Source organism: Trichechus manatus, unplaced genomic scaffold, assembly GCF_000243295.1.
Source record: "Trichechus manatus latirostris isolate Lorelei unplaced genomic scaffold, TriManLat1.0 scaffold00075, whole genome shotgun sequence".
NCBI lineage: Eukaryota > Metazoa > Chordata > Mammalia > Sirenia > Trichechidae > Trichechus > Trichechus manatus.
In genome coordinates, this window is record NW_004444011.1 from 140,370 (window position 1) to 154,166 (window position 13,797).

General features: G+C 36.9%; 1 protein-coding gene across 1 annotated transcript in view; it reads left to right on the top strand.

Annotated features, from left to right (window-relative positions):
* The window catches only part of MASTL (microtubule associated serine/threonine kinase like), a 38,838-nt gene that overhangs the window by 10,394 nt on the left and 14,647 nt on the right, over positions 1–13,797 (top strand). The window contains exons 3-7 of the mRNA XM_012556718.2: positions 5,659–5,798; positions 6,855–6,943; positions 7,654–7,760; positions 8,032–8,182; positions 9,472–9,644. Coding sequence (XP_012412172.1) covers positions 5,659–5,798; positions 6,855–6,943; positions 7,654–7,760; positions 8,032–8,182; positions 9,472–9,644 — 660 coding nt within the window. The remainder of the gene's footprint in view (positions 1–5,658; positions 5,799–6,854; positions 6,944–7,653; positions 7,761–8,031; positions 8,183–9,471; positions 9,645–13,797) is intronic.

Below are 13,797 nucleotides of genomic sequence, written 5' to 3' on the forward strand. Positions count from 1 at the left end.
CAGCTTGGTAGGTGTCTTAGTTATCTAGTACTGCTATAACAGAAATACCACAAGTGGATGGTTTTAAAAACAGAAATTTATTCTGTCACAGTTTAGGAGGCTAGAAGTCCAAATACAGGGTGTCCACTCTAGGGGAAGCCTTTTTCTCCTTGTCGGTTCTGAGGGAAGGTCCCCGTCATCAATCTTCCTCTGGTCTAGGAGCTTCTCAGTGCAGGAACCCTGGGTCCAAAGGATGTGCTCTGCTCCTGGCACTGCTTTCTTGGTAGTATGAGGTCCCCCTGTCTCTCTGCTCGCTTCTCTCTGTATCTCAAAAGAGATTGACTCAAGATACAACCTAATCTTGTAGATTGAGTCCTGCCTCATTAACATAACTTCTTCTAATCCTGACTCATTAACATCATAGAGGTAGGATTTACGACACATAGGAAAATCATATCAGATGACAAAATGGTGGACAATCACACAGTACTGGGAATCATATCCTAGCCAAGTTGACACACATTTTGGGGGGGCACAATTCAATCCATAACAGTAGATAAACAACTATAGTATTTTTTATTTCTTATTCCTGAAATTAGGTGGTGGACTACATCTTGTCTACCTAACTTCATCACAGGTTTAGATCCTTGATACTCAAAGTATAATCCACAGACAAGCAGCATCTGGGAGCTTAGTAGAAATGCAGACTCTCAAGCCCTGTTCCAAATCTGCTGAATTGGAATACACATTTTAATAAGTTTGAGAAGCACTGTTTAGACAAAACAAAAAATTTCTTAGCAATGGGAAGCTACTTTGAAGCAAAGAGATAAGGTATAACTGAACATACCCACGATAAACCAAAACCAAACCAGTTGCTGTTGAGGCAGTTCCAACTCCTGGCAACCCAACGTGTGTCAGAGTATAACTGTGATCCACGGAATTTTCAGGGGCTGATTTTTCAGAAGTAGCTCCCCAGACCTTCTGAGGCACCTCTGCGTGGACTCTTAACCCCTACCTTTCAGTTAGTAGCACAGAGCATTAACCATTTACACTCACTTTAACAACAAATAATTGACTACTACATGCCAGGTATTATGCTAGATGTTGTTGTATATATGGAACATAAAGCTGAAGAGGCCTTTTTATTATGGAAACTTTCAAACTTACACAAAAGTAGAAAGATTAATATAAGGGACCCTCATTTACTTATCACCCAACTTCAACAATTATCAACGATTTGCCACATATGTACTGTCCACCTTTGACTGAATGGTTTTCCCATCCTTTGCTTAATTGCCTAGATTGATGATTTTATTAATGTTTGCAAAATGAAGATTTTCTAATTCTATTATTCCTTCCCCTTTTATTATCTGAAAATCTTCTGTAAAGACCTTTCCTTTATCATCAAATTCATTACTTTCATATACAGCTTGTATAAGGAAAGCAGAATAAGTGCTTGATTCTTTCCTTTTACTCACCAATTTTCCAACTAGGAACTTCCAAATCCTCCAAATCAGTATACTTTTCCATGTGTCTTTATTAATTAATGGATTTCCACAGATTCGATGTGTTTTAATCTACTGCAGTTGTAATCCTTTTTTATGCTTAAATCGTTCCATCTTTAGCCAGTGGAAGCCCCTTTCAGTTAGCTTCTGTGTCCTTTTATATTACAGAGCCCTAGTGCAGTAGTGGTTAAGAGCTTGCTAACCAAAAAGTTGGCAGTTCCAATCCACCAGCCACTTCCTGGAAACCCTATGGGGCAGTTCTGCTCTGTTCTGTGGGGTCACCAAGAGTCAGAATCAACTTGATGGCAACGGGTTTTGGTTTAGTATTCTGATGGAGCCCTGGTGGCACAGTGGTTAAGAGCTTGGCTGCTCACCATTCATGATAAAAACTGTCAACAAAATAGGAATAGAAGGGAAATTCCTCAGCATAATTAAGGGTATTCATACAAAGCCAACGGCCAACATTATCCGAAATGGAGAGACTTTGAAAGCATTCCCCTTAAGAATGGGAACCAGACAAGAATGCCCTTTATCACCGCTCTTATTCAACATTGTGCTGGAGGTCCTAGCCAGAGCAATTAGGCTAAAAAGAAATAAAGGGCTTCCAGATTGGTAGGGTGGAGAAGTCAAAGTACCTCTATTTGCAGATGATATAATCTTATACACAGAAAACCCCGAAGAATCCAAAAGAAAACTACTGGAACTAATAGAAGATTTCAGCAAAGTATCAGGATACAAGGTAAACACACAAAAATCAGTTGGCTTCTTTTACACCAACAAAGAGAACTTTGAAGAGAAAATCACCCAATCAATACCATTTACAGTGTCTCCCAAGAAGATAAAATACTTAGGAATAAATCTACCCAGAGACGTAAAAGACCTATACAATGAAAACTACAAGACACTACTGTGAGAAACCAAAAGAGACCTACATAAGTGGAAAAACATACCTTGCCTCATGGGTAGGAAGACTCAACATCGTGAAAATGTCAATTCTACCCAAAGCAATCTACAGATAAAATGCAATCCTGATCCAAATTCCAACAGCATTTTTTTAATGAAATGGAGAAACAAATCACCAACTTCATATGGAAAGGGAAGAGACCCCAAATAAGTAAGGCATTACTCAAGAAGAAGAACAAAGTGGGAGGCCTCACACTGCCTGATTTTAGAACCTATTATACTGCGACGGTAGTCAAAACAACCTGGTACTCGTACGACAACAGATACATAGACCAGTGGAACAGAATTGAGAATCCAGAGATAAATTCATCCACCTATGAGCAGCTGATATTTGACAAAAGCCCAAAGTCCATTAACTGGGGGAAAACACAGTCTCTTTAACAAATGGTGCTGGCATAACTGGATATCCATCTGCAAAAAACTGAAAGAAGACCTAAACTTCATACCATGCACAAAAACTATCTCAAAATGGATCAAAGACCTAAACATCAAATCTAAAACAATAAAGGTCATGGAAGAAAAATAGGCAACAATGCTAGGAGCCCTAATACATGGCATAAACACAATATGAACCATAAGTAACAATGCACAAGCACCAGAAGAGAGACTAGATAACTGGGAGCTCCTAAAAATCAAACACTTATGCTCATCAAAAGACTTCAAAAGAGTAAAAAGACAACCTACAGACTGGGAAAAAATTTTTGGCTATGACAAATTAGATCAGCGTCTAATCTCTAAAATCTACAAGCTACTGCAAAACCTCAACAACAAAATGACAACCCAATTAAAAAATGGGCAAAGGATATGAAAAGGCATTTCGCCAGAGAAGACGTTCAGGCGGCTAACAGACACGTGAGGAAATGCTCATGATCATCAGCCATTAGAGAAATGCAAATCAGAACTACAATGAGATATCATCTCACCCCAACAAGGCTAACATTAATCCAAAAAACACAAAATAATAAATGCTGGAGAGGTTGTGGAGAGACTGGAACATTTATACACTGTTGGTGGGAATGTAAAATGGTACAACCACTTTGGAAATCGATTTGGCGCTTCCTTAAAAAGCTAGAAATAGAAATACCATATGATCCAGCAATCCCGCTCCTTGGAATATACCTTAGAGAAATAAGAGCCATCACATGAATAGATATATGCACACTCATGTTCATTGCAGAACTGTTCACGATAGCAAAAAGATGGAAACAACCTAGGTGCCCATCAACAGACAAATGGAGAAACAAATTATGGTATATTCACACAATGGAATACTACGCAACGATAAAGAACAACAATGAAGCTGTGAAACATCTTATAACATGGAGGAATCTGGAAGTCATTAGTCTGAGTGAATTTAGTCAGTCACAGAAGGACAAATATTGTATAAGACCACTATTATAAGAACTCAAGAAAAGGTTTAAACACAGAAGAAACCATTCTTTGATGGTTATGAGGGTGGAGAGGGAGGGTGAGGGTTATTCACTAACTGGATAGTAGACAAGAATTATCTTAGGTGAAGGGAAGGACAGCACACACTACAGGCGAAGTCAGCACAACTGGACTAAACCAAAGCTAAGAAGTTTCCTGAATACAACCAAACACTTAAAGGTACAGAGTAGCAGGGGCAGGTGTCTGGGTCCCATGGTTTTAGGAGACATCTAGGTCAGTTGGCATAACAAAGTTTACTAAGAAAATCTTCTGCATCCTACTTTGGTGAGTGGCGTCTGGGGTCTTAAAAGTTAGCAAGCTGCCCTCTTAAGATGCATCAATTGGTCCCAACCACCTGGAGTAAAGAATAAAGAACACCAAAGACACAAGGATAGTATTAGCGTAAGAGACAGAAAGAGCCACATAGACCAGAGACTTCAACAGCCTGAGACTAGAAGAACTGGATGGTGCCTGGCTACTACCAATGAACGTCCTGACAGGGAACGCAACAGAGAGTCCCTGATGGAGCGGGGGAAGGGTGGGATGCAGAATTCAAATTCTAGTAAAAAGACCAGACTTAGTGGTCTGACTGAGAGTGGAGGAATCCCAGAAAGCTTGGCCCCCGGACTCTGTCAACCCAGAACTAAAACAATTCCCGAAGCCAACTCTTCAGACAAAGATTGGACTGGTCTGTGGGACATAAAATGATACTTGTGAAGAGTATGCTTCTTAGCTCAAGTAAATACAGGAGACTAAATGGGTAGCTTCTGTCCAGAGGTGAGATTAGAAGGCAGAGAAGGTTAGGAGCTGGTTGAATGGACATGGAAATCAGGGGTGGAAAGGAGGAGTGTGCTGTCACAGTATAAGGAGGGCAATTAGGGCGACATAACAATGTATGTATAAATTTTTGTATGAGAGACTAACTTGAACTGTAAACTTTCACTTAAACTACAACAGTTAAAAAAAAAAAGGAAGGAGAGACCGGCAGCAGGAGCAGCTCGGTGGGCTCCCAGGCCCAGGGAGAGAGAAAGCTGAGTGTCTTTGGGCAGAGGCCTAGGGCCCGGGAGAGGTGTGCTTGCGCATATGGCTGGGAAGAGGCTGTTCTGATGACAGAACTGTATCCTTGAGTGTTCCTGAGCCTGAATTGTAACCTGTTACTTCCCTAATAAACCTCATAGTCGTGAAACAAAAAAAAAAAAGAGCTCAGCTGCTAACCAAAAGGTTGGCAGTTCAAATCCACCAGCCGCTTCTTGGAAACCCTATGGGGCAGTTCTACACTGCCCTATAGGGTCATTATGAGTCAGAATCAAGCAACGGATTTTGGGTTTTTGTAGGTATATAAGAATATACTTGTAAGGAGATACATGATGAATTTACTGTTGATAGGTTATGATCTGTTCAACTTCATTCTCAAATTAGTCAATGGAAAAATAACCCATATATTAATATAAATATTACTTATTTTATACACATATATGTGGGGAGGGAGAAAGCAAATGTAGCAAAATGTTAGCAATGAGTGAATCCAGATGAAGGGTATATGGAAAATTATTCTAATGTTTTTCAACTTTTCTGGAAGTCAGACTTTTTGTTCAAACTAAACAGCGTAGTTAAATTAAAAATCCTATGTGGCAACTTGAGGAAACCTGATATTAATATGTAATGAGTGATACCAAGAAAACCTTTGTTATAGAACCATGCTGAAAATACATAATACCAAAATAATATATTTTTTAAGCAATCATGTTGTTTATTGTGTAACACTTACATTCCTTTTTGGTAGGTAATGGAATATCTTATTGGTGGAGATGCCAAATCTCTCCTACATATGTATGGTTATTTTGATGAAGAAATGGCTGTGAAATATATTTCTGAAGTAGCATTGGCTCTAGATTACCTTCATAGACATGGGATCATCCACAGGTAATGACTGACTTTTCTCCACATTATTACTTAAAAATGCAAGTAATCCAATTATGTATTATGTATTTGCGCCTAAAATATTTACAGTAAGCACTTGTCCATATATCCAGATTATCTAAAATAATAACTTGTATGAGTGTAGAAATTTCATCAACTCTTCTTGTGTTTTTTTTAATATATTGCTTTGTGTTGAGTATGGCATTTTATTTTCTAATTATTTTATTTTGTTGTTGTTAATATATACACAGCAAAAACACACACCAATTTAAGTTTCTACATGTACAATTCAACAACATTGATTACATTCTTGGAGTTGTACAAACATTCTCACTCTCCTTTTCTGAGTTGTTCCTTCCCCAGTAACATAAATTCATTGCCCCCTAAGGTTCCTGTGTAATCTTTCTAGTTGCTATTGTCAATTTGATCCCATATAGAGAGATCTTAGAAGAGCATAATGCTCAAGGCAGACATTCTTTGCTAGTTAAGCTAAACCATTGTTTAGTTTTAAGAAGACTTCAGGGAATATTTTTGGTTTAAGGTTTAAGGATTATCTTAGCGCAGTAGTTTTGGGGGTTGAGTATACCATTTTAATGTGAAGTATGTTGTATCCTTTTCGACTCCTCTACCATCATACAAAAGTGCTATATTTTGTAGTCCCGGGTGATTTACAACATTTTGCTCTGTACGAAGAAAGTCACATTAAATGGCTCTGCTCTATTAAGTCTAATCTTACCTTCCTTTAAAGAGGTAAATGTGATTTTTTACTCGGCTTGAGGTTTATTTTATCTAATGAGGTTTATTTATTTTAATGGAATTACTAATGAGTAATGCCAAAGACAATCTGGGATTCAAGTTACCTTTTTTTTTTTTAATAGATTCAAGTATACGAAAGATAATTTGCTTTGAGGTTTGTTTTCTGCACTTTTCAAAGCCACCAGCAAGTGCCATATTTTAGAGAAAATAGAGTCTGTAACTTTTCTTTCTTTTTCTTGGATAATTCTAATATTAACACTAGCCCTTTATTAGTTATCTGCTATTTGTCTTTTTTATGTGCAGAGATTTGAAACCAGACAATATGCTTATTTCTAATGAGGGTCATATTAAACTGACAGATTTTGGCCTTTCCAAAGTTACTTTGAATAGAGGTAAGAAAAATAGCCTTTTTAAAATCCAATAAATTTTAAACACTACATTTCATTAACTTATACTATTTTCTTTGTTAGTTTATACTGAATATAATTTGATGATTATTTGTTCCAAAATAGGCTAGAATGGTATAATGGTGTCTTTTTTCAACTGAAGATGAAAAATGGGAATAATTATTCTTGGATCTTCAAAGATTCTTGAAGATCCTTGGATCTTTAGAGAGGAACTCACAGTTTCTGTTCTACTGATTTCTTTATCCCTTCTGAAACTGATTCTCACAATTAAACATCTGTAAAATGGCTAAAATAGCTATAATGTGATGAAGGGTCGATAGCTGAAGAACTTATTCAAATATACATTACCACCACCAACACCTTGATAAACAAAAAATCAGAGAAATGAACATACAGTTCGTTATATATATATGTTACAAAGTACTCCCTAGAAAGCTAAGAATTTGGGTCATTTCACTGTTCTATTCATTTCAGAGCAAGACTCTGTTCTATGAAACTTTTTGATGATTGCAATCAGTTGATTAGTTTCCTGTACGATGTGATAGCCTTCCTGGGTATATTTATCTTACACTAGCCAGTCGTAGTAAGGTTAATAGTATGGAAAGAGAAGCAAAGTTCAGAATGTGTGATTATTGACTTGGTTGATGATAGCTGAGTTTTTAAAGAATTTCATATACTTTTCTTTGCATACGCAGATATCAATATGATGGATATCCTTACAACACCATCAATGGCTAAACCTAGACAAGACTATTCAAGAACTCCAGGCCAAGTATTATCTCTCATCAGCTCTTTGGGATTTGTAAGTACTTGATAAGAAGAAACTCATATAACATGCCCTTTCTATGATTGCCATTTAAAATTTTAAATCCCAACATCCTTCTTTCATGTATTCTGAACTGTATTCCTTTTTTAAAAAATAAATGATCAATAAAGATTTAACTACCAAGCATGTTGAGTTACTTTTAGCTTAATAGGTTATCTGCTTAGGTGGTATAACGGTCTATCTACTTTGGAGGTATTTTTGTGAAGGTAAATCTTTAGCTTTTTTGTTTTTTTTATCTTTCTAATAGTACACCCCAGTTGCAGAAAAAATTCAAGACTGTACAGATAGTCTTTCAACCCATGTATCTGAAACATCACAGTCTTCTCAAGGACTAATTTGTCCTATGTCTGTAGATCAAAAGGATACTGCTCCTTATTCTAGCAAACTACTAAAATCATGTAAGTATAAAATAAAAGGTAGTTTTTTCCATTAAGTGTGTCCTATGAGAAACAGAATGATTTAGAATTTAAGTTTTTTATTATCAATTTTAGTAATTCAAATATGCATATATTTGAAGTTTCTAGCAAGTATAAACATGATCATAAAACTTCCCCCCTCAACCTAATTAAATGACTAAAAAGAAGAAAAAAATATCAAGGCATATGTAACAAAGGAACCCTGATTAAGTGCTAAGCTGCTAATCCGGAGGTCGGCAGTTAGAACCCATCAGCCTCTCATCGGGAGAAAGATGTGGCAGTCTGCTTCTGTAAAGCTTACAGCCTTGGAAATCCTATATGGGTAGTTCCACTCTGTTCTGTAGTGTCACTATGAGTCAGAATCAACTCAACAGCTACAGGTTCTGGTTTTCCTAAATTTCATTATTAGAATGGTTCTCTTGTGCATGTGGTCACTTTGAGTTGGAACCGGTTCAACAGCACCTAACACAGCAACAAATAATGATATAGCAACAGCCAAGCTGGACCCAGGAAGACAAGCAGGACGTTAATAATGGCAATATAGTGGAAAGTATAGTGGAAAAAGGCATTTCAGGTAGATATACTAACATGAGCAGAGGCATAGGTGCATGAAAGTATATTCCACGTTCAGACAGTAGGGATTAAATATAATGTGGGGGAATGGAAAGCGTGTGCAATGGGAAAGGAAGCTTGGCGGGTAGATAGGGAAGGAGTAAGTGTCATTACAGGGAGTCTTAGACTTAAGCTATAGGAAATGGGGAGCTATCAAAGATTCCTAAGTACGGAATGGTCTGATCATATCAGTGGTCCAGAAAGAACTCATAGCAAATATACAGTATGCACCTGGCATTCGATTAGGCACAAGTTCCCATAGTACTGGGGGCATGCAGCTGAGCAATTTAGCCAGATAGCAATGTCAGTACTCAGTGAGTTTCAGGAATTCCACTGAAAGGATGCGTGTACTAAAATTGATTCCCTCCTAATTATAAATTATTTCCCTTGTCCTGATTTTGATTTTACTAATGTTGAGGGGGTTTTGTTTTGTCTAAACTTTCAGAGCAGGACTGGTATTTATTTATAATAATTTCTATATCTGAACATTATGGAAATCATGCCAGAAAAACATGCAGCCATCCATGTAGATTGAATAGTGTTTATGTAGAAATAGTTATGTATGCAATACCTTATTCTTTGGCTAATTATCTATAAAGATTTAGTTTAAGAACTAAGAAAAATGTGATAGAAACTTCAATTCTTTCTCTTTCCCCCAGGTCTTGAAACAGTTGCCTCTAACCCAGGAATGCCTGTGAAATGTCTAACTTCTAATCTACTCCAGTCTAGGAAAAGGCTGGCTACATCTAGTGCCAGTAGTCAGTCCCATACTTTTCTATCCAGTATGGAATCAGAATACCATAGCAGCCCCAGATGGGAAAAGGATTGCCAGGTTAGAGTAAATTTTATCTTACCTGGAATAATTATGTATGTCAGATTGATAGAAATACTTTTTTATACCTTTTCATGTAAATTCTGTAAGGAAATGAAATTATTAAATATGAATTTCTTGTACATTCTGTGAAATTCTTTGGAAATATTTCATTCCTCATTCAGATATGAAATTGTTCTTACTTGACTATATAAAAAGATTCCAATTCTTTAAAATTTTTGCATTAAATTGATAGATGTTTGACTTCTAGACATCTAAATGTTGCTGCTGCTTTTTTTTTTTTTTTTTAAATTCCCTACCCTGCTGTCTATATTAGCTGGTTGTTTATTTTTTAAAACCTATATATTATTTAAAACTCATACTACCTCCATCTTTACTGTTTCTACCCCTAGTTTCTAATTTAATGGAATGGTAACTTCTGGATCAGAAATAACTTTTAGACCACAAAGGTAATGTAGGTACATCCTTAAAGTATCTATTCTGAGGAGATCACTTACCAAGTGAATACATTTACTTAAAGTTATTTTACTTAATTTGTATACTGTATTTTTGCCCTTATTTATTTGTTAAAGCTAATACATACTGATAGGAACTAAAATTTAAAATTATAGTAAGGCCTCCTTCATGGAATGTTGATAAAATAGTGTAATGTTAGAATAATGGTAATACAGAATAAACCTTTCATTTGATAAAATAACTTAGATTATATATGTTCCTTATTCTCATTAATATGATTTTCTTCATTATTGTTGGATAGTTGTAATCTAAGAGTAAAGTCAAATTATTTTTTAGGTAAGGCAAGGTTTTTTAATCTTTTTTCCTTCCCTCCTTTAGACTGCTGTATAGGTAGAATATGCTGCTGGATAAACAGATTTCCATTCTTTTTATTGTACTTTAGATGAAGGTTTACAGAACAAATAGTTTCTCATTAAACAGTGAATACACATATTGTTTTATGACATTGGTTAAGAACCCCACGACGTGTCAACACTCTCCCTTCTCGACCTTGAGGACCTTTTTTTAGGTGAAAATATACACAGCCAAAGTTACACCATTTCAAAAGGTTCTTCATGTACAATTCAGTGACATAGATTACATTCTTCCAGCTGTGCTGCTATTCTCACTATCCTTATCCAAATTATTCCATCAGCATTATCTTCAACTCACTGTCCCCTAGGCTTCCTTCCCATCAAACCTTTTGGGTTGCTGTTGTCAATTTGATCTCACATAGATAATTCTTTTTTTGTGTGTGTGCTTTAGAGGAAGGTTTACAGAACAAAATAGTTTCTTGTTAAACAGTACACATATTGCCCTATGACAATGGTTAACAACCCCATGACGTGTTAACCCTTCTCAACCTTGGGTTCCCTATCAGCAGCTTTCCTGTCCCCTCCTGCCTTCTAGTCCTTGTCTCTGGACTGCTGTGCCTCATTAGTCCCGTTTTGTTTTATGAGGCTGTCCAATCCCTGGCTGAACGGTGAAATTCAGGAGGGGCTTCATCACTGAGCTAAAAGGGCGTCTGGGGGCCATACTCTCCGGGTTTCTCCAGTCTGTCAGGCCAGTAAATCTGGTCTTTTTTTGTGAGTTAGAATTCTGTTCTACATCCTTTTCCAGCTCTGTCCAAGACCCTCTATTGTGATCCCGGTCAGAGCAGTCAGTGGTGGTAGCCAGGCACCATCTAGCTGTACTGGACTCAGTCTGGTGGAGGCCGTGGTAGCTGTGGTCCATTAGTCCTTTGGACTAATCTTTTCCTTGCATCTTGTTCTCTTCATTCTCCCTTGCTCCCAAAGGGGTGAGACCAGTGGAGTATCTTAGATGGCTGCTCACAGGCTTTTAAGACCCCAGACGCTACTCACCAAGGTGGAATGTAGAACATTGTCTTTATAAACTGTGTTATGCCAATTGAGCTAGATGTTCCCCGAGACCATGGTCCTCACAGCCCTCCGCCCAGCAGTTCAGTCCCTCAGGGAGTTTGGAAGTGTCTGTGGAGCTTCCATGACCTTTCCTTGTACAAGTTGGGCTGGCTTCCCCGGTAATGTGTACTGTCTTACCCTTCACCAAAGTTACCACTTATCTATTTAGTTTCCCACCAACTCCTCCTATCCCTCGTAACCAGCAAAGATTGTTTCTTTTTGTGTGTAAACTTTTACATGAGCTATACTGTAGAGGTCTCATACAATATTTGTCCTTTTGTGACTGACTTATTTCACTCAGCATAATGTCCTCCAGTTTCATCCATGTTATGAGATGCTTCACAGATTCATCATTGTTCTTTATCTTTGTATAATACACCAGTGTGTGTATGTATCATAGTTTGTTTATCCATTCATCTGTTGATGGGCATCTAGGTTGTTTCCATCTTTTTGCTTTTGTGAACAGTGCTTCAATGAATATGGGTGTGTATATGTCTATTAGTGTGACGGCTCTTATTTCTCTAGGATATATTCCTATGAGTGGGATTGCATTTTGTAGTGCTGTTTTTTGTGGTGCTGACGTTTTCTTTGTTCCTCTTACTCTCCTGTGCTGAGTTCCTTTTGTTTGTGGATTTTTTTTTTCATTTCTTTTGTTTTTGTAGGTTTTGTTTTTACTGAGTCTTTATGTTTTTCTTCTTTATTTTGATGAGTAGATTTGTTAACTTTCATTGTGGTTACCTTGAAATTTACCCTTACCTTCCTGAATTTGTACCAGTCTATTATTACTTGGTATTGCTTGACTTCCTCTCCATTAGAAGGTTCTATACCTACACCGTTTATTCCCTCTTTTTATTGTTCTGATGCTGTTGTCATTTACGGATTAACCTCTCTGGTTCCCTTTTGTAATTTTTTTGGTTTTGCATAGTCCTTAAGGGTTCATTTCCTAGATTGGTATCTGGCTGGTACAATCCTGTGTCCTATATTCAGCCTGTGGTCTGATATTGTTTGTTCTTAGATCAAAAAACTTCCTTTAATAAGTCTTGTAAGTTCGGTTTGGTATTTACATAGTCCCTTAATTTCTGTTTGTCTGGAAATGACTGAACAGATTTCCATTCTTAGCACTATTATTCCATCTCTTTCCTATTCAAGAAAGTATATTCTGTACGATTTCAAACTATACACAGTCTACCTTCCTCCTCTCACTTCTTCTGCACCCCTGAGGAATGCAGTAATATTATTATAGCAGTAGTTCTCAAGTTATGATCAGAGGGGTGGCGGTGAGCCACATGGGATCCCCTGATTAAACCTTGTATTGATCCCAGAATGTATCATTTTCTGTGCTTATGGACCAGTGACTTGTAATCGTGGGAATTTTCTTTATGATCGTGACTAAGTGCTCCTTAAGTTAACGATAGTTACTAAAGTTTGCTATTCACACATCAAAATTAGGCGTTAAAAGAGTTTACTGAAAACTCACTCTAATTGAGTAATCTTTTAAAAATCCTAGTTACCTGCACCAGTTTATGGTATTATGTATAAAGCTCTGACTGTGTGTGAGCACCCACAGATAGTTGGAATTCAAACACTTTTCAAGAAAAGCATTTTGTTATCAATGTATCATCAGTTCGTCTTATTGACATGGATTTTAATTTCTGTTGATTTTATTTTCTAATTATAAAATACTATTAGTTTAGCTTTATCCTTATCAGCTTGGTTTTATTGTACCTGTGTGAAGTGATACATATTTACAATTTTGGTCTATAATTTTCCAATAACTAGGCTTCAAGCACCATGCATTTTGCAATTCAAAACAGAATCATCCATACCCCTGTCGTAAAACAGATGTGTACATAATGTAGCCTTACTCCCAAATTTGCCTGAATGTGTTGCCTATTAGCTTGTCCTACTTAAATAACATATAATAGTCTGTCAAAATCAGTATTATAGAATAATGTGTTTAAATTTTTGATCAATTTTTCACTCAAAATAATATGTATAAACTTATACTGTAATTGTTTATTTTGCTTTTTAATTCTCTGTTATTGCGCTTCTGTTCCACTGAAGAGTGAGAATAGGTAGTATAGTAGTTAATGAGGCCATTTATCTCATCTAACTATACTGGAGCCCTGGTGACACAGTGGTTAAGAGCTCAGCTACTAACCAAAAGGTCAGTAGTTTGAATCCACCAACTGCTCCTTGGAAAACCCTATGAGACAGTTCTACTCTGTCCTATAGGGTCG